The sequence below is a fragment of the Micropterus dolomieu genome, linkage group LG02 (genome assembly GCF_021292245.1).
Source record: "Micropterus dolomieu isolate WLL.071019.BEF.003 ecotype Adirondacks linkage group LG02, ASM2129224v1, whole genome shotgun sequence".
In the NCBI taxonomy this organism is placed as follows: Eukaryota; Metazoa; Chordata; class Actinopteri; order Centrarchiformes; family Centrarchidae; genus Micropterus; species Micropterus dolomieu.
In genome coordinates this window covers 17,702,094-17,722,821 of record NC_060151.1, presented here as the reverse complement: position 1 = coordinate 17,722,821, position 20,728 = coordinate 17,702,094, and the positions used below count along the sequence as shown (strand labels likewise).

At 42.7% G+C, this 20,728-nt stretch overlaps 1 protein-coding gene across 2 annotated transcripts in view; it reads left to right on the top strand.

The window, feature by feature from the left end:
• The first annotated feature begins 236 nt into the window (after positions 1 to 236).
• LOC123957000 (adenylate cyclase type 9-like) overlaps positions 237 to 20,728 on the top strand; it is a 32,431-nt gene continuing 11,939 nt past the window's right edge. For both annotated transcript variants that reach the window (XM_046029597.1, XM_046029589.1), the window contains exon 1: positions 237 to 3,589. In XM_046029597.1, coding sequence (XP_045885553.1) covers positions 1,780 to 3,589 — 1,810 coding nt within the window. In that variant the 5' untranslated portion in view covers positions 237 to 1,779. The remainder of the gene's footprint in view (positions 3,590 to 20,728) is intronic.

The following is a 20,728-nucleotide window of genomic DNA, read 5'->3' as shown; positions in this document are numbered from 1 at the left end:
CTGTATAGTTTTATTAGCCTAAACGCACATGGGGTTTTATTTTGAAAGAAAAAGGCGGAAATATTTTGGTTATGTTCTGGCGTAGCCTACTTCACACTCACACACAAAGGCTACACACAAACACACACACCTCGCCTGCTGGACGGCTGTCAGCGCACAGAAGATGGTGGCGGCTGCGGCCACTGCGTTGCCCACTGTGCCTGGATAGCGCAAACAACATTTCATGCAGGTGTCGACGCTGCTGTGGCGCACATATCATGGTCAGATAACGGAGATAAAACAATCTCATCTCACTGTGATGCAGGGAATGGAAAGGCTGGACAATGCAGCCGTACTAATCCATCATATCTGTCTTGGATTACAGCAGGATTATTTGAAGGTATGAAGATATTCCCTTGTGTGTCCCATGCAATTCAATTAAAGTGGCTGGATCAAGGCAGCACCCGGGTTTGACCTGTGGGACTGTTGGTGGGTGTGTGTGGGGAGGGGGTCGTGGAGCGGAGGTGGAGATCTTTTAATTACTGACTCTCTCCGGGCTTTCGTCGTCTGCGATTTAGAGAGGGTGGCAGGCGAGCTGCCGTGAGCAAACTTTACTTAAGACAAAAACAAGGATTCATAATTCATGTAGTCTGCTGGGGGATGCATTTTCTTTTTCTCAGATGTCCGGGAGACACAGAATAAGCTACAACCAGGAACCGGCATGGTCAGGACATCCGGACAATCTGGCTATTTTCTTGGGGCGCTCTGTGACGATGAATTGGCGACTTTTGGTGTGACTCTGGATACCAAAGCAATACCAATCAACAATGAACCGTGACTGTTTGGTAGCACTGGAGGAGCGCGTTTACGCACGAGAAAGCAAAGCTCTTGCAATAAAAACAATCAGTTAATCAGGTACTGCGCACCACCTCTTATGCATTTGTCTATTGCAGACCTCCGCGCACACCATACCCTCTCTTGTTAGGAGACGTAGCGGTGGTGGAGACTCCGGAGTATATAAAAAGTCAGGAAAGGACTGGGCTCTGTCAACGGAAATAGTTACGATTAGGCCCTGAGGTAAGGAGCATGTGGGTATAAATAACGTTCTTAAGGCAGTAATGTGGAGTTGAGCTGCGCCTTAAAATTCAAAGCTAGCGCTTTCGATCAAGACCGCAAACAGCAGAGCTGAGTCAAAGCAAGCACAGCAGAGGAAGTGTTTTGGATGAAGTTCTACTCAACCCTGTAAACAAAACGTGGTGCAGTTCAGGAGGTGTTAGTGTATATTCCCAGTGGAACGGTGTTGACACACAACAACATTAAAACTCCAAAACACATTTTTACTGGATTGGATATTCCACATGCAGTGACCAGAACTTCTGAAGAACCCTTTAAAACAATTTCTTCACTTCTGTGGTGTTTCTTTTTCATCTTTTCTCTTTATGCACATGTATTTTGTAATTTTCTTAGTTTTCCCAAGTATTTTTCAAATGGGGGAAACAGTGTTGTGTGGACTGGAACAGAGCACGCAGTGAGTGAACCTTGCAGTCTCAAGTGTGTCAAAACAGACGGGAATGTAGAGGAATGCAGGGACTGACGTCAAGAGGGACAATAATGAACTATTCAAAATCTGCTAACTGAGTGGAATTTCTGACAAGGTTTTTGTTTGTTCTCTCCTTTTTCATTCTTAAGAGTTAACAGTCATTGCCCTAGGTGTTATACTGTGGCCACATACTTTGCCTTACTTTTTGTCTAACTGTCCCTTCTGCAAAGTCTTTGAATTTGGATAGATTAAAAAGCAGCATGGCGTCCCCCCAACATCAACAACTGCTGCCTCACAACACAGAAGTGAGCTGTGACTCAAGTGGAGATGGCGGTGTCTCAGTGAGGATTGGCAGTAGTGGCAAACACAAGCATGGAGGCGGACCGCTGGGTTCAATCGGGGGAGGCTTTGTTGGGGGATCCAAGCACTGCAAGTACAGCATCTCCTCCAGCTGCAGCTCCGGAGAGTCTGGAGTCAGGAGGCCAGCGGTTAAGAGCTTTCGCACACAGAAGAAGATGCCTCAGCTTTTTGAAAGATCTGCTGGTCATTTCTGGGACCCAAAGTTTGACTCTTCAATCTTGGAAGAGGCCTGCAGGGAACGGTGTTTCCCTCAGACCCAACGGCGCTTCCGCTATGTGCTCTTTTACCTGGTTACTGCTGGCCTCCTGTGGGGATTGTACTTTGCTGCCAACCCTTCCCGCTGTGACAGGACTGCCTTTCTTCTTCCCACCGCGGCTTTCCTTGTTTTCTGCCTCCTTCTCTTCCTCTTAACTTTTACTAAGCTCTATTCTCGCTGCTACAACCAGGCATCCCTGCTGCTCATCCTTGTAACCTTCATCCTGACCCTGGCCCCCCAGATCCAGACGTCAAGCTTCAGGGACCTGGAAAGTCCCACACCCGCACTAGATGTGGAGGAATTCAGTGGCATGGGACCCACATATAACCTGTCTGATAAGCTTGTGGGAGGTAGCAATTGGTCCCCCTGTCTTTCTCCTGTAGGCACCTTCTCCCTCTGTATAGAGGTTCTTCTGTTGCTATACAGTGTTCTCCACGTTCGCCTTTATGCTTCTCTCCTGCTCGGGTTTCTCTACTCTGTCTTTTTTGAGAGTGTGGGCTGGCTGCATTTGACACAGGTAGGCGATAGCTGGAACTTAGCCTCTCAATCAGACTGGGATACATTAAGTTGGCTGGGCCCAGCCAAAGCCCTGCTCCACCTCTGTGCCCATGCCATTGGCATCCACCTATTCATCATGTCTGAGGTCCGGTCACGCAGCACCTTCCTTAAAGTGGGACAAGCTATCATGCATGGCAAAGACCTGGAGGTGGAGAAAGCCTTGAAGGAGCGAATGATCCACTCTGTTATGCCCCGAATCGTGGCTGATGAGCTAATGAAGCAGGGCGATGAGGAGATAGGTGATAGTTCTGTAAAACGATACTCCACCAGTGGTGCAGCAGCCGTCATCTCCAGCCCTAAAAACAATAAGCGCAAGAAAACCTCCATCCCTCGAGGCCAGATCATCTTCAGACCCTTCAACATGAAACGGATGGAGCCCGTCAGCATCCTCTTCGCAGACATTGTGGGCTTCACAAAAATGTCTGCCAACAAGTCTGCTCATGCCCTCGTTGGGCTTCTAAATGATTTATTTGGACGTTTTGATCGACTTTGTGAGCTCACTGGCTGTGAAAAGATCAGTACTCTAGGAGACTGTTACTACTGTGTGGCTGGTTGTCCTGAACCAAGATCAGACCATGCCTACTGCTGTGTGGAGATGGGCCTCGGGATGATTCAGGCTATTGAACAGTTCTGCCAGGAGAAGAGGGAGATGGTCAACATGAGGGTGGGAGTCCACACGGGCACTGTACTGTGTGGTATACTGGGCATGAAACGCTTCAAGTTTGATGTTTGGTCAAACGACGTGAACCTGGCCAACCTAATGGAGCAGCTGGGCGTGGCTGGGAAGGTCCACCTGTCACAGGCCACTGCCAACTTCCTAGATGACCGCTACCAGCATGAAAGCGGACAAGTCATTGAGAGAATAGGACAGAGTGTGGTGGCTGATCAGCTCAAAGGTAGGTTCTCTGTGAAAATATGGTATGAATGATCATGAGATGTAGAGTAAATGTGAGTGAGTTGAGTAAATGTTGCTGCTTTTTGCAGTTTTATTTTATGTCTATAGCTCTTTTTTGAAATTTTGGTTTGCAGTATGAAAAAGATAGACCTGTTGTTGTTGTTTCCTTACAAGAATAATATAACTCCAAGGCCAGCAGCAGTTGCTACAAATTGGCTGCAATTATTCCCCCATGAGCCCACAAACATTCCAAGGCATTATTTGGGTAGTGTGTATGTTGTATAATGCCTCTCAGCCATCCCTAGAGGAAATGCCTACTTATGCCAGCATATCAGCAGTTCACTCCCTAGGTGGATCAAAACAGTGGCAGGGGTAACATGTGCATAGGTCAAGGTCGACACTGGGTTTTAGCATCATGTATCGTACCCAGGACCAGATGGCAGGAGTTTGAGTTTGTTATAAGTGCCCTCTGTGGTGTTGATATTATGTGACTGTTCACAGAGGGACACCATCTTCTTTCCCATCCTCCCCTCCACCCCGTCTCTACCCACTCTTTGTTCTCTTGTTCAATCACATTGCCTTCCAGACATCCTCAGTGTGTCCTGTTCTCTTAACCTCGCTCTGAACCCCAGGGATTGCTTTACAACTTAATACAACTGTCACCTTCTCTAATAAAGATTTGCCTGCAACTTTATCTTCACTTCGCCATCTTGTTCTCTTTTTTCCTTGCCTCTAAACTGCTTGACTGTAGCTTTTTATTTGATATGTTTATGCAAATCACTCCAGTGTAACTAAATGTTGGCTTAATGGCTCTTTTCATCATTTAACGCTTGCTGATCCATTATCACCCACTGTAAGTGAAGTGACAGTTTCTGACTACGGGATGGCAGATGGCGTTCATCTGCCCTTCTGAATTAGCATTTTAGGTTTATTTTTGTTTCAGTAGATGCAGAATGTGCTTCCTTGGAGACTGTCATACTTTGTCCAGCGCATTTTAGGGAGGTATTAATATGAACGTTGATATTTTGTGCATACAAGCAATACAAAACACGTTATACCTATATGACTCAGATTTCCATTGTTTCAACTTGAAAATCAGTGCTGTGAGCAGTCAAGAAACAAGATTGAGCAAAAGTGCCTCTTGTTTACCAGCCCACATGAGTGTATTTCACCCTCATCTGTTAGATTAATGAGTGACTTTCACTCGTGCCTTTTTTTTATTGAGAGGATAAATGTGTTACCTACAGTGTTATCACCCCCCTCTTTCTCCTCCACTCCTTTCTTGCCTCCATCACAGTTCCCCTCCTAAGATTTATCCTCTCTCTCTAGATCTGCTGTGCCAGTGAGAGAGCTGGCTGTCAGGAGAGAGTTGTTCTCCGGTGCTGTAAAATTCCCTTCACTGTCTGCGTTAATCACTTGGGTAACATTGCAGCCAGGCATGGATCATTGCTGCGACTGGTCCCTGTTGCCTGACTCAGAAGTAAATTGTTCTGACCTTGCCACTGATTGTTGCGCAGCTGTCTCCTATGTATTTTTGATGTCCTTTTGGAGTTACTGTGATGTTTCAATTTCTCACAAATAGATTTTGGCTCATGAGTGTTTTTATAGTTCCACTGTAACTTCAGACTGAGCCTATAGAGTCAAGTTTTCTGTCTCATCCTGCAAGTGCACGTGTTATTTTTACTTATATCTTACCACTGTGTAGTTGTAAGCTATTTGTGGCTCATTGTAGCAAAGGTTCACATGGGGTGCAGCCACATGTGGCCAGTTGAGTGTTACAGCCGCATCCTGTTGGCTCCTCATCACTGTCCCAAGGACTGTGGTTTTAGCAACAAATGGACATGTGAGTCTATTTACATTCCAGTGGGCAGTAGCTGGTGTTCAAGGTTAAGTAAGACAGTTTGACAACTCTCAACTAATCAACTTAATTTCTCAACTTATTTTCATTACCACTTAATCTGACAATCATTCTTCTAAATCATTTATTATTTTGTCTATAGAATCACAAAATAGTGAAAGAATACCTGCTACAGTTTTCCAGGGCCAAAGATGATGTTTTCAGATCGATTGTTTTGTCCGACCAACAGTCCAAAACCCCAAAATATTTTATTTACAAGGATATAAGGACATAGAAAAGCAGTAGCAATCTCACTTCTAAGAAGCTAGGATCAGTGAATGTTTAATAATAGTGGATACATTTTGTCACTTTCAAATTTGTTGATAAATGGTCTGATGATTAACCAATTTATTATTTCACCGCTAGTTAGCATAAAGAATAACAAACAACTTTTTATCATTATCAATGTGCTAATTATTTTCTGTTAATTGTAAAAAAAAAACAAAAAACAAACAAACAAAAAAAAACCCCTGAAAGATGTACCAACCAGAGAATTGTAGTTCTGCTTAAAAAATTGCTTAAATGATTAATTGATCATCAAAATAACCTCTGATTGATTTTCTGCCAATTGATTACTTGATTAAATTTATCCTTATTTGTTACATTTGTATATATAGATATATAGATGATTAAATGATTAATTAAGAAAATAATCTGCAGAATAAGGGATATGGTTAGTTGCAGTCCTATCATAAACCACAACATAGCCTATTTGAAGGATTTACTGAATTGATCTGAGCCCACACCAACCCACAACACTCTCTGTACGACGTTCTTGTTGTGTGTTTGTCAAGGGGCTGCACATGAGGCAAGATCTGGTTGTGTTGTGCATTTTCCTTACTGGAAATGGGAGCTATATTTGCCTCCATTTTCCTGTAAAATCCCTGTCTATGTCCTTCTTTTGTGCTTAATGCAGAATGATGGCACCTGCCAGACTGTCAGAGTGGCCCTATTATCTTTCTGTTGATGACCATACAGAGCCAGAGATGGTTCTTCTCTCTTTCAAGCAGCGTTCGTTTCCAAGGGAAATTAAAGGTTTTGTGGGGCTGTATGTGTTACTAAAAGAATGGAGAAAATTAGAGGCATTACCAGTTAAATCTGCAACACTACAATAGTATTACAGTTGCTTACAGTATCTTCGCCTAGACAGCTTCAGTGGCTTAGTGGCAACCATTACAGTGGCCATAATCTATCTTTTTACAAAAACAATGTATCAAATGACAAAATGAAAACAAGGTTGCTCCTAGTGATGAATCTACAGAGAATTGACTTGAATCTGCAGTTCTCCTCTGCTTTACAGAGCTTGATAGTTTCAGCTCATTGTTTAGCTATCCTGCCTGCAACTTAACTGTTTTTGGTTCACTCTCACCGCTCACATATAGTAATTTTCTGCCACACAACAGCTGTTTTGAGCTTTATAAACCCACTATACACTACCTGTGCTGCACCAAACAGACACAGACACAGTTAGCGGCTAGCTGTTTTGTATGCATCTTCCCTCCTCTCTCCTGCTGTGAATCTTCCAGGCTGTTGCTGTGACTCAGTTTAAATGAGTAAAAACACAAGACAAATTAACCAAATGAACATTAGCTGCTCCACTTTGAAGATCTAAAGAACACTTTCATTAATTTGAGCTTCTGACAGCTCTTTTGTAAAATTGCACAGCCCCTTTCCACTAATACTCATTATGTACCAGGTTCTGAATAACCAGCCACCTCAAGGTAAGGCATGTTCTCAGGTTCAGTTTGAAATTGTGAGCATGACCTTTGCTAACTTAACTGCTGAGCAAAGCCGTGCTGGGCAGCTGTGTACAGTATATCCCTTCGCGACCTGCTGTCTCCTCCCTTTACCCTGTGGGAGATTTCTAATAAAGCAAGACTGGATCATCTCCTTGGCTAAAGTGATTAATGTTAGTAATTCTCCATCATCTTATCTTCCCACATTGGCCTGGTGTTATCCCGACCACGAACACATCAGCCGTCTGCCAGCAAGCCGTTTTTATCACACCGAATGATATTGATTGCCTATAATGAGCCTGTCACGGCTGTGTTTATTTATGATGAAGCAAAGAGAGAGATTTTCATGTCATGCGACATCAAAGAGAATCAAAGAGAGGCCAGGGGTTGTGGTGGCTATTAAATAGGAGATTTTCTGGTTCTTGATATTAATTTGCCTCAATTCCTTGTCCACCTTTAAGCCTTCAGAACAATAATTGATTAGCTACATTTGGATTGATTTTGAGCACAGAGCAGAACTTGGCTGCAAATTGTGCTGGTGATGAATGTCCTGTGTCCCCTTCACTCTGACCCTATTACAGTTCTGCAGCAGGTATTAATTTTTGGGAGAGCCAGTTGTGCTTTTTGGGACATGTACACACACTGTGATGTGTGAGTGTGTACACAGTCACACTCACACATCCCTTCTCTTACCCTTTGAATGCCATTCCATAGGGATGTACTGTCAGTCAGCAAAGTGTACAGTATTTGCCTGAGGCTCAATGGAGAATTACTTCTAATGGCTGCTACCTGTGACCTTGATCACGATAAATGGGGCTGGTTTTGAGGTTACATGAATAGAAGCAGGGGTGGAGAAATTAAGGCGAGAGAGAACTAGACATGGAAATCAGTGAACAGCCTTTAACTGTGGTCCTGTTCTGGCCCCTGAGACTCGGTTTTTGGTCCAATGGATGGTGCTACTAAAGAGCAGAACTGCAGCAGCATTGCCTAACCACTACTTCGTTAAGCCACCATGTAACTGGACCACAGCATTGAGCTCTAGTGTGAACCACATGCAGAGAAAGGGAGGCTGTGCACATTTAAGCCTCTGGATTTCACACCTAAAGTACTGCGTGTGTGTTTGCCCGTGCTGTCAGTCTACACACTGCTGTACTTGACAAAAAGTTAAACAGATTGGCTTTTTCACCCTAATATGTACACAGCTGTCTTCTCCCCCTGCCAACTATCAAAATACCTGGCATAATTTTCGTCTAGCCTCTTGAGTCCATATCAGTATGCACACACAGCATTCGACCATAATGTTGAAAGACGGGGGGTTGATAGTGAAGTGGAGGGCTCTGAGTCGAGCGGCTTAGTACTAGGAAGGGTTAAGGACGGCCAGAAATACAGTTGGAGCATGGTTAGGCTGTGGTGGCAGCTGTAGGGATGGTTTATAAAACCAATGGTTAATAGATGCAGGGATAACTGTTATGCAGCATACTGCGTTCTTTAGCAGTCTTTTCATCTGATATCTGGGAGGGGAATGTGCCTCTTCAGAGGCTGTCAGGGGGGAAAAAACAGCCAGAGGGACTCTAAGCTGCTATATTGTATAGCAGTGACTGAGCCCTGCCTAGAACACCTTGGCTCTGCATGGTAGATTACAGCCCTGCCGAGAGAGTAATGGCATAATACACCACACTGCAATGTTCAATATAGCCCTGTGCTGCGTGTTATGGTTCAGCACAGCATGGCATTGTAGCCTGCAGCAACACAATCTCGTCATTAATCATCTTTGGCCTTATCGTATTGAGCAAGTCTGCAAAGCTTCAGGATCCCTTGTCATGCTCTGCAGACATGAGGCCATTGTGGCAAGGTCAGTGAAGGTCTACGATGTAGTGATTAGCTGGATTTTATAGCTGCAGTCATTTAGATTATCTGCTGTGTCGCACAGTTACTCAGCAGGATTGGACTACCTGTACTCGTTCAGGAGGGCGGTGAAGCAAAGGTAGTGGTTGCTACTTCGACCCAGCAAGCAATAAAAGATTTTACTCAGGGGGTGTAATGAGTTTCTGGATCAAGAGCAGAAAAACAGAAAGCATATTAGGGCTGCTAAAATAATCTCATCTGCACAACCCAGTGAGCTTTCTATTGGACTGATACTGTTGGAGATTTATGGGAAGATCATGCCATATTCTCGAAACTGACAGAAAGCTCAGAAAGGTTGAATCTCAGTGTTTGAAAAATTGAAATCTAATATTAAAGGTTTTGTAAGGTTGAATCTAAGTTTTGATGGCTTGCATAATGTTTTGAAAGGCTGAAAGAACATGTAAAATCTCTGCAAACATAATTTTGTATTTAAGTTCACAACTGCAGCACTCTTTATATAGTGTTTCTGCAACGCATTTTCAGAGTTTCAAAATTGTTTTAGGGGGCTTGGCCTCCCTGATTACTGTAAAAAACACAACTTTATTGCTTTATTCACTGATTTTGGTGAAACCTATTATTGCTGACTGTTGTCAAACTGGCCTTCGTCGGTCTCAGAGGCTGTGTATAGGTCTGGGTCCGGCCAATTTTCGCAAAAATGTGTGCTTATGAGTTTCTTAATTCGTGATCCATAGCAAAGAATTTGTCCACCTGAAATCAAGAGAGAGTGCAACTTTGAGAAAGTGTAACTGTTGTGTATATGGGAAAGAAAAAAATCTACAAGTTTGCAACTCCAAGTATTTTTTGTCTACAAATTTCACTGCCACAGCTTCTCGGTTGTTTTGCCCCAATAATACCTTCATGGAACTAGGTATGCTACTTATACTGTAAACAAATGGACTGCATTTAGAGACCTCATATAAGCCTTTAAAACGTAGTTTCAATCTTGCAAAACTTTTTAAATTTCAATTATTAGATTTCAAGCTTTCTAAAACTGAGTTTCAACCTCATTTCTTTTTTCAGTTTTGAGATAAGGCATGATATTCATCCAATAGAGATTTTCCTCTGAACTATGTATCCTGTTGTGCTCCACTTAATCCTGACAAGTGTCCGCGGACCCTGTAAACCTCCCAGTCCCCCTATAGGGGACAGCTGTCCTAGTGGCTCGCTGGTGAAGTGTCCTGGCTCTATCTACTCTGACAGAGATGACCCAGGGCGAGGTGGATGAGAGAGCCTGATATCAGCGCCACCATGGTCTGTCTGATAAGGAGCCACACACCAGCAGCTGACACGGCTGAGCATGTAGTACAAACACAACACATGTTGCATGTGGAGTAGAACATGCTACACAACATGCTGTGTGTGTGTGTCTGTGTCAAGTACACACAGTCTCAATTTGTTAGGAAGTCTCTTTTTTTGTTTAGTAAGGTAAGCACACAAATCAATATCAATGGCAGTGTGAACAAAGGATAATCTTCAGGTGACCTCCTAGTCGTTGTAGGATGAAGGTATTCCCGCTGCTTACAAAACAGTTTTTTACAAAGTCAGCACCACTGCAGCAGAGTCAGCGTCAACTGATAATATTGTGATATTGCAGGCAGAGGTCATTATTGTAACATTGTGATCTTGTAGTCTTTTAATAACAATAGTTTGGTGAGAACAATAGTAAATGTACAGTAGACTGTCCCAGATTTTTTGAATGTGATAAATGCCATAAAGTACTACATTTTACTGAACTTATTAGACCATTGTAGCCGAGCAAAATTAAAGAATTGGTCAGACAGAAACGAGACATCGCCTTGGACTCTGGGATCGTAAAGGACTGAAATGTTTTGCTACTCTCTGGCATTTCATAATATAAATGATTAAAGAATTAATAAAAAAAAACAACAATCAACAGATATATTGATAATGAAAATAACCGTGATGCAATAGGTCTACAAACAATTGGTAGACCTAGTTCTAAGTGTTTGAAAAGAATATAGTCTTATAAGGCCTTTACAATCGTTTAACACAAACAACCTGTCCACTTATTCCTGCTGGGCATCTGGTATGGTGAAATGGGAATGTTTCTGTTTCTCCATTAGCTATCATTAAACTGATGGGGTAATGCATTGGTCTGTTGTGTGGAGGTGGGGACAGATATTTACTTTCTCGTATAATTAGCAACTAACTCAAAGAGGTAATGGAGGGTGGAGGACGTGTTGATCTGCTGTTTCATTGTTGATTGATCATTGTTTCTTATTATCAAACTAAAGTGCACAGTTAGCACAGAGTTTTCCTTGCAGTATTTGCATTTACACTGTTTATCAGGCTTCTGAATAGAAGAAGCATGCAAATATGATAATAAGTAGAATAGGACTCTTTTAACTACTATAGGGAACAAAAATCATATTTACAGTATGAGAGACACAGTAATATCATGCCATCTTGATATGCTTTGGTATAATGTCAAAAAAAATTCTACGCAGCCAGAATTTGTAAAGGAATCGTGCTGCTCTCTCCTTCTTTGCATACAGCAAGCCAGTCTGTTATCAAATACTCGGATTTGTGTGCAAATGTATTTGGGAGATCTGCTTGTATATCTTCCTGCAAACATAAAATCCCCTTCTGCAGACTGTAAAAAAAAGAAAAGGAAAAAGAAAATCCTTTAGAGAAAGATGAAAAAATGGAAAGGGTTTATGAATTTAAGAAAGGGGTTATGAATAGAAAGTGTAGCAGGGAGATGGATGGAGTTGCCCCTTCAGGTTCGACCTGTTCAGGGCTTTTGTGTGGCTCCACCTGGCTCACAGTCATAACACCAGCCTCAGCACGGGAAAGGTTTCCCATCTGCAGCAAAACACAAGCACTTACTCCAGCCCCGCACCCTGGGCCTGCCAAGGCTAATTTCCATAGCAACGGCCTATTGAAAGGGGAAAGGGTCAGCTTGAAACTGGAGGCTCTTTTTATATGGAAGGACTGGTGCTGGAACTGGTATAAAGGGGCCAAATTTACTTTATTCAGCTAAAGCTGTGCCTTTCATGTTGTTGTAAAAGCCAAGCAAGGCCTATTTAGGTGCAGGCCCAGCAGGAATAAGGTAAACATGTGCAGCAATTCTTCACCGCTGCATCTCTAAAGAACACCTACACAGATTGCACACATTCTGACTCTCAAGGATTTGTAAACCTTTTACAAAGTAAAGGTAATGTGAAAGCATCTATGTGTGCCTTTCTCTTGCCATTGCTGTCTCGCTGTATGTTTGGATCTTTACTGGTATAGTCTGAGCGGAGCTGTGCATGGGGCTAAGCTTGCTCTCCCGTCGTGCAGATGCTTGGGTGATAAATTGCTATCATGAGTTGTTGATGCAGTCCTAAGCTTTTTTTCCTTTGTGATCAAGAGTACAGAAAATGCCAGCAATTCTCCTAACTGGCACACACTAGCCTTTAATGACACTGACAGATAAAGCTCTCTCTTAAGGTAACCTGCACAATAACCTCTTTGCACCCCTCACTTACACACATTCACTTTTTGCTGTTTCCGTTCAAGTAGGCTACAGTAAATGCTCACACGTGCAACCGCACCCTGTCTATGTTGGGCTGTTATGACTCGGTGTGGACAGCGGGTGTGTGTGCGCGTGTGTGTGTGTGATAAATGGCTGTGTGAATTATGAATGAGAGAACATGACGGGGAGCAAGTCTACCCTGAAGCCTACTGCTCTCAGTCTGCACACTTTGACTGAGTGTGTGTGTGATGTACAGTAAAAGTGTGTTCCCCCCCCCCATGAATTGTGTGTGAAAAGTGTATATGTGTGTCTGTTATGTTATAAATGCATGCAGTATTTTATTATTAGCAGTGCAGGCTGTAAAATGGAGTTTCTAAGGCCAATTTTAACTCTCTCCTACTTTAAGAATGAGGAACCCTCTATTTTAAAATGCTGATCTCTCACACCCTCTTCCTATATTTCTCCTGCATAGCAAGACACAACAGTCATTTTCTTTGTCTCTCAACAGACCGTCTCCTATTCACTTTCCTATGGTCTTTTCTGTTGTGCGTTATTTATACTTATATATAACTCAATCTTTAATCTCCCTGTCATTTTTAAAATCAGTTTAAATAATGAATAATTTGTTCTTAGGTGGCCCAATAAATGCATGAGGAAGTGACTGTGTTTGTGTGTATGTGTAGTTACTATTACTATGTGTAGTTACTATTAGTAAACTATTATTCAGTCAGAAGATAAATAAAGAAGATATCAACGATGGTCGTTCAGTCTTGGCCACAGGTAGTCTTAACGACTGTAACGACTGTCGTCACAGCAACAAGGAACACTAACGAACCAGCGGTATCGATGACCCGGGCCAACGACCCCACTGAGGTTAAATAGCTGAGTTTCCCTGCCAGTCAGTCAGAACTGAAGAAGTCCTTTGGATGAGGGACGAAACGTCTTCCAGTATCTTCAACCAAGTCCAGTTGCCCTTGATTTTAACCTTCGTTGGATAACTATGACCTGGATGACTGAGAATCTTCATAGACAAGATAAATAAACAGAAACTTAATTCATGACAGTTTTGTTAATTCATTGCCAAGACTGGGATAACTAAACTAAACATACCAACAATTTGCAGGTTACATTTAAGGTTTTGCTTGCCTTTGTCTGTCACATAATCATCAGGCATCTGTCAGACATAAAGCAATCAGTCTTGGTTACTGGTGAGAAGCACTTATTAGTTTTGTAATTGTTTGACCAAATTACAAAATTGACTAACTATCAATCTATTGCTAGATTAAAAGTGAAATGAAAATGATGTTTGCACCCTAGTGTGTTGTATACCTTGACCAGATTGTTTGGGGCTGATACAGATGTCATATTGTCGGGGTTTTTTTTTTTTTAAATATCAGATGATATTTTGACCAATATATAATACATATATAATATATGTCCTCTATTGGATAAATGTACTGGTGACACTATTTACAAATTACCTAAAATATCTTCATCTGGCATTTCTCTAATGGAGTTTCTTGTTACTTATTGGCTGACATATAAACATATACCAATCTGTCTGCCACAAGGTAATATCAGCTAGGCTTTAGTGTATTGCTGGTGTTGCTCGTTTAGCTCCTTCTGTTGGCTTCAGTGTGGGACATCCCTCCTGTGTCCCCTTCAGCTGTCAGCTGCTCCTCCATCACATACTTTATAGCCCCAGGAATCCCTCATTCTGTCCTTCCTAAAGGCCATTCCTGACTTATTGAGTGTATGTGTGTGTGGCTGATATATTCCCAGCAGAGGCCATTCCACATCCTTTTATCACTGATTTGTCGGTCTTTGTGCCACTTCTCCTTTCGGTCTCCCTTTTTGTTTAGTTTTTTTGTCTTTCTACCCTCCATCTTGCTCTTGTCTCATTCTGTAACTGTTGAGTCAGAGTGCTGCCTCCGCTGTTTTGTAAATGACACCTTCATCAACAAACATTACAGCAAGGCTTATCTCAACAGGCTGCATATCAAATGGTTTCCAGGCCTCCTTTCTGTACTTGACCATGAGATTTAATGAACCTGTCAATTCTGCTTTTTAAGAGGATGGAGGTCAACGGTGCAAACAACCATCAGCAAACACACAGCTTGTGTCTCTGTCTGGCAGAATATCATTCACAGGTTTCTGTGTTGGAATCTGAGCTTGTAGTTAGAGACCTCATTACACCCTGCTGTATCATTAGCCTGCTTTAGATAAAGATTCCTCAGGGAGAGGAGCAGCCTTCAGGAGAAGATCCAGCACATTTTCCTCATAAACCCCCAGTGAAGATGCCATTACTCAAAATGTTGAGTTAGCAAATTCTGTGGTATGAAATTGTAATATGATAAAAAGTTGGAACATGAGAGAGGGAGATGTTTGTCTCTGTTGGCTGTTTGCTTCGATCATTTACAAACTCGTTCACCGTAATCATTAGGGGAGTGCTGCTCATAGCTGTGGGTCAATAGCACCTCATGTCAAGATAATTCAGCATGTCATGAAATCAAATTTCAGTGAGAAAAAAACTGTCCCTTAAAAGATGTCTCTTTGTAGTGTTTAATAATCATACATATCTCACTCTATATTTAAAAGTGTATTACACATAATCTCCTAAAAAATGTCAGTGCTGAAGGAGAAGAAAGAGCATCACAAGGTCATGAAAAGAGGAATGTATAAAGGAAATAAATAGGACATAATATAAATTATAAAAGTACATTTTTAGAAGGGATTTTGATCATAATTGTAATGCCCTTTTTCATTTTCCATAGCACAGTTCGATAAGTCCTGCCTCAGGATTTCAAGCTGTGCTTCACCTCCAAAGGAGTTCACACTCATTTGGACTTTTACTTATTAACACCAGTGAAAGATTGAATGAGGGTGATCTCATTTCTATTTTAAAAAAACAACTGATTCAGGAAAATGTTGGTGGCAAATTTCTTTACTGGTTTTGTGATGGAAGAAAAAGGTCAAGTCAAGTGCTAGAGTCTTGGTCATACGGATATTTTTGCAGATCGGACATATGTGCTGCATTGTAGAAGGAGCCATATGGTCACTATTATGAGAGTGATGAAAAGAGTCGGGGCATTAACATTCAGGGGAGCATGCAAGGGAGAAGCGTTTGACAGGGGAGAGGAAGATGGTATAAAAAAATTAGATGGAAAGTGAGTTTGAGCTTTTGGGATGATGTCAGCCATGGCAATTCTTTGCAGAGAAGAGCCCTTAAAAGCCTATATGGTGATGAAGAAAATGGGTATCGGCTTGGACACAAAAGAGCAGGGAGGATAGTTGAATTTGGGACAGAGAGAGAGAGGGGGAGAGGAAGGCAGACAGTGAGTTACAGTGATTGACAGAACATGGTGAAAATACAGGCCACTGAGCAAAGGATGAGGGGAGGTTTAAAGATTTTGGAGGGATGTCAACTGTATCTATTGTTCTGCCAGCAGACCATGGCAGCCTGGGACTGTCAAGGATGGAGGGATGGGAGGCACAGAATACAAAACGAGTGCAGTGTATATAAGAGACAGGCACAGCCAAGCGAGAGTTAAAGACTTTGGAGAGATGTCAAGTGTTTCTATTGTCGTTTTGAGTGAGCCGCGATGGGGCCGGATTGAAGCCAGGAAAAAAAACACCGGCCAAATATGGAACTTTTGTTTTAGACCTACCCTTGTTTACAATATTGAGGGGCAGAAAGAGGGGAAGGATACTGACGGACTTTGTTAATTGCAACGGGAAGAGAGACCTCAGTATGGCTTGTTGTGCTGGGACAGTGTGTTTGTGTGTAAGCAGAGAAGAAGGTTTAGCTACATTTCAATGGCTGTGTACATAGTAGGCATGGCTTTAGTTATATCCAGTCTATAACACCTTGTTTGTTCCAGTGTGTGGGACTTGAAAATGTTAAGTTACTTGGGTTCTGGCATTTTAATTAGGCTTAAAATGTTAAAGTAATACATGTGTGTCTTATATGCTCAATGTGCAGGAAGCCATGCTCTCTAGTGGTTCCAAACCCTTCTGCCCCCATAAAAACAAAAAACAGTCATACCCCATGCGACCCATCCTCATCAGTTAAATGTCCACCAGTTCTGATTGAGTTCCACAAAACACATCCATCCCCTTTGTTTTATAAAATAATGTTTGAGTCCCAAAACATAACAATCAATCAGGAACCTACAAGAAAAATAGTCCAATTTAAAAACATCTAAATGCTTTTTTCACTGCTTTCCTCTTAAGTTAATCATCTTGCAACCCCTTGCTGGGGGTCCCAGTTCCATGACATTGAAAAAGAAGCAATGTGCACTGCTCCCATAAAGTAGTCCTACTCATGGATTTGCAATTTAGCCAACAATGGCCTAATTGCATGCCCTTTAATTCCTAAGGAGTAACCTGGGCTCAGAGGAAGTGATCAGCTCTATAAAGGAAGGTCAGTGCTTCCCCTCCAACAATACCACCCGTCCTCAGCTTATGAGCCACATGCAAACGCTCTGCTTCTCCTCTACTGTCAGAAATGACAGTGCGAGTCCCTCTGTGATTCCTTATGAAAAATGCATAAAGTTTCTTTCATGTTTTCTGACTGAATGGGTTCACTCACAGCAAACACATACAAAAATGTTTCATTCCACCACCACCACCGACCAACTCACACACTCAATCTAGCCAACGCTTCTTTCTTAGTCCAGTCTTTCTCTTACTATAATTGTCCTCTCTGCAATCTCTGCCTCTTCCTCCTCTCCTCTACGAACCATGCTGCAGTAATGAAGTCCTCCTAAACAACCTGTCATTCTGGACAGGTTTCCTCCTGTTCCTCCTGCCCTCTTCCTCACGACAGGGACAGGATGTACAGTATATCCCAGGGTGGAGACGCAGTGGAGGGAGAAGGAGGGGGCTGCTAACTTGCAGTGCCAGCTGGCATGGAGAGCTGCCCAGCCTAGCAGTGCTAGTTTCTCTCCGCCACCTGCTCCACTGCCCTCCTGCTCTGATACCTGGCCCTGGAGGGCCAATCTGTCATTATCTGAAGATAAAGCACATGATATGTTTGTGTTTGTTTGTTTGTGTGTGTGTGCTGATACGAGCATATCTGCCAACCCTCCTTCCCTTTCCATTGTCACCTCTCCGTTGTCCTCTGTGTTCTGCTTTCAGTAAACCTCCATGGGAAAGCGGCATTGGATTCCCAGTCCCGCTTGAGTTGCAAATGGAGTTTAAAAGGAAAGGTGTTGCTTTGAGATAAACGACAAAAGGTTTCAAATTTATGCCTACTTTACCTTTAGCATTCATGTGCTTTTTTAAACTCAGTTTATCTATTTTTTTCTCTTCTTATTTTGCGTAAAACAAATTCATTTTTTGAATATCAATTTGGCCTTCCATTCTTTATTCCCTTTTTGTGTGCTTTGTTGTATATAGAAGAGTCTAAGGGTGCGTAGCAGCCAGGCTTCTTTGTACCTGGTCATTTGCATTCCAGCTAAATGTCCTTCTCTTTGCTCAGGGCCGATGGATGGTTATATTAGCAGTGTCTGAAGTGACCACTACTGTCACTTGTGCGTTGCATCCACCTCTTTTGCGACACTCGCAACCTCTGCACTGATCCCCTCTTAGCATCATGCAAAGAGGGTTTCAGGGATGGCCATTGTCCCAGAGAGTTTGGGCGTGCAATGAGAGGGCGAAAGGAAGGGAGTAGAGGTGACGCTGTTATTTGTTTGCAAAGTGCTTTTCTCATGTCACCCTCCTCTGTCCTCAACAAAGTGGCTTGGAGAGGGAGGTAATGTGACTGGGCTCTCATGGGGAAAGGTTATCTACTGTTCCCTGTCAGCTGATAGGACAGGACAGGACACTTCAAGTCCTGTAAGGCTCAGAGGCTTTCACTAATGATGCTCTTCAATTAGTCCAGGGTCATCAGAGGTGGAGAGAGGCCTCACACGCATGAACCTGTATCACATCATCAAACAGATCACACACACTCACCTGGAAAGAAACAAGAGACGTCAATCGGAACACACATGTTAAGTTTCCTGACCTTTTTCCCTGCCACAAGGTCTTTAGAGCACTGCTGTAGTCTGATGATGTTGGACCCTGTTGAAGTGGATAGCGGAGCCAGCAAGTTTATCGGAGCCACAGTTTACTGCCTGACAACACTGCACTTTCAACTGCCAAACGGTTGAAAGACGAGAGATTGTCCTAGAATGGCCAGGAGCAGCCGCACAAACATCTGCAGACACTTGAACTCATATAACCCCTCATACAAACAAACACACACAGAAATCATGCTGTGCACCACTGCAAGCTCCTGCAGTCAATTCATCTCGCTACTCTCTGGCTATCAGAACCCTGCCATTTGAAGTGTTTCCCCGAAACAAGCTGTCTGACTACAAGATGTGATCAATCTAACATATATCCACATGAACCTGTGAAAGGGATGGTAATGGATTTCTGTCTTTAAGCATGACTCACTGCTTCTCCGCTTCTATCTGACAACGGGGGAGAGCGTGGAAACGTCTGAAATCAAGCCAGGAGTGCATTTATTTTGTTCTAAGTCAAAGCCTAACATGACGCGATAGAGAAGGCTGGCCACAGCTGATCTCTTGTCACCTCCTTTAGCTCTCAACTTGCCATTTTTTCCTTCAGTTTTGAGAGTTTTATTTTTGTGTTATGAGGCACTTTTTTTACTGTTGTGTTCGCCTCTTATCCAGTTTTATATCCATGTAAATATTGGATCATTATTCTTTCATCAACTATCAAATCTTCTCCGCTCTCTCTGCCTTTTCACCGTTTCTCTCTCATAATGTGATGGTGCGCATTTTATCTGGCTTGAAACACTTCATTATCTTTAATTGGCTGTTACAGTTTTGGGGAATAGAGGCTGAATGGTCCAGTGATTTCTGTTTAGGTGGATTTGGCTTGGTTGCCATCTTATACAGTTTTATTATTACTCAGCAGGCACCATTACTTTTACAACAGCTATAGGATTTGCATTAATCGTGTCTCTAAATATATTAATAAATAATATGGTGTGACTCACATACTTCAGTAGTTTTGTGCGTTTCAGCCCAAAACGGATGTTACTCAGATGCTCTCAATCTGGCTTGTAGAAATCTCAGTGAACAAACAAGAAGCCACGCAAATACTTTACCCACAGTCGGAGGTAAATGAGAAATTGTTTGACATTTCTTTGATGCCTTACATACATCATATCAAGATAAACTTACCTGTGGTATTTACGCAGGTTGGGAAAACGCTGTGTATTGTGGGGAGTAAGTTTTTCTTTAGAGATATTGACAGAAAGACAGATGAAGAGAAGAGAAAGCAAGAGGGTGGGGGGAGGAAAAGTAACCCTGTTGACCCATGTGCAGAAGCAGAAGTCATGGTGGGAGGCAAGGAAGGATTTGATTAGCAAACTAATGACATCAGTCAACGCAGTGTGTGCATGTTGTGTGTGTGTGTGTGTGTGTGTGTGTGTTTGTGTCCCTGGATCTGCCTTTGACACACAGTCACACTCACACATTCTCAGAGGCAGTCAAAAGCTCCCCTCAGTTTTCTGCTGCCTCTCCTTGCTGCAATGCCATTCTGCATCACTGGTGCGGGGAATTAGTTCTTTGTTACTGCTGTTTACCGCCCTCGTTTCCCATCTCTGAATCCCCATCCACCTGGCTATCGACCCAGCTACAGTGAGGCCGTCCATCTACACCTCCGCTTGCTGTGTGTATATGTGTCTGACAGTGTGTGTAGGTGGTTGGAGGAGGTGTTTTTTGCAAGCATCTCATAATTGCAATTGTGTTTACATCTGCTTCTTTGTGTGCATGTTTTCTTATTTTGTGTGTGCTTCTTGAGCTGCTTATCTCAGTTTTAGTCCCATACGTTTTGTGTGTATGTGTATTGTTGCAAATGAGACGGTGTACGTGTGTGTGTGTGTGTGTGTGTTTGTGTCAGAGAGTGTAGCCCCAGGGTGGCTCAGCACAGGTGAGGTGGTGGCAGGTCTGTCTGAAGTACTTAGGGCAGACAATACTTAGAGCCATAGGTTGTGTCTTCACTGACAGTTGAATTATGTGGCTAAGCAAACAGTCACACGTACTTACCTATGCTGCTGAGACACACACACATACACACACACAGATACCTGTTATTGTGCTTGTA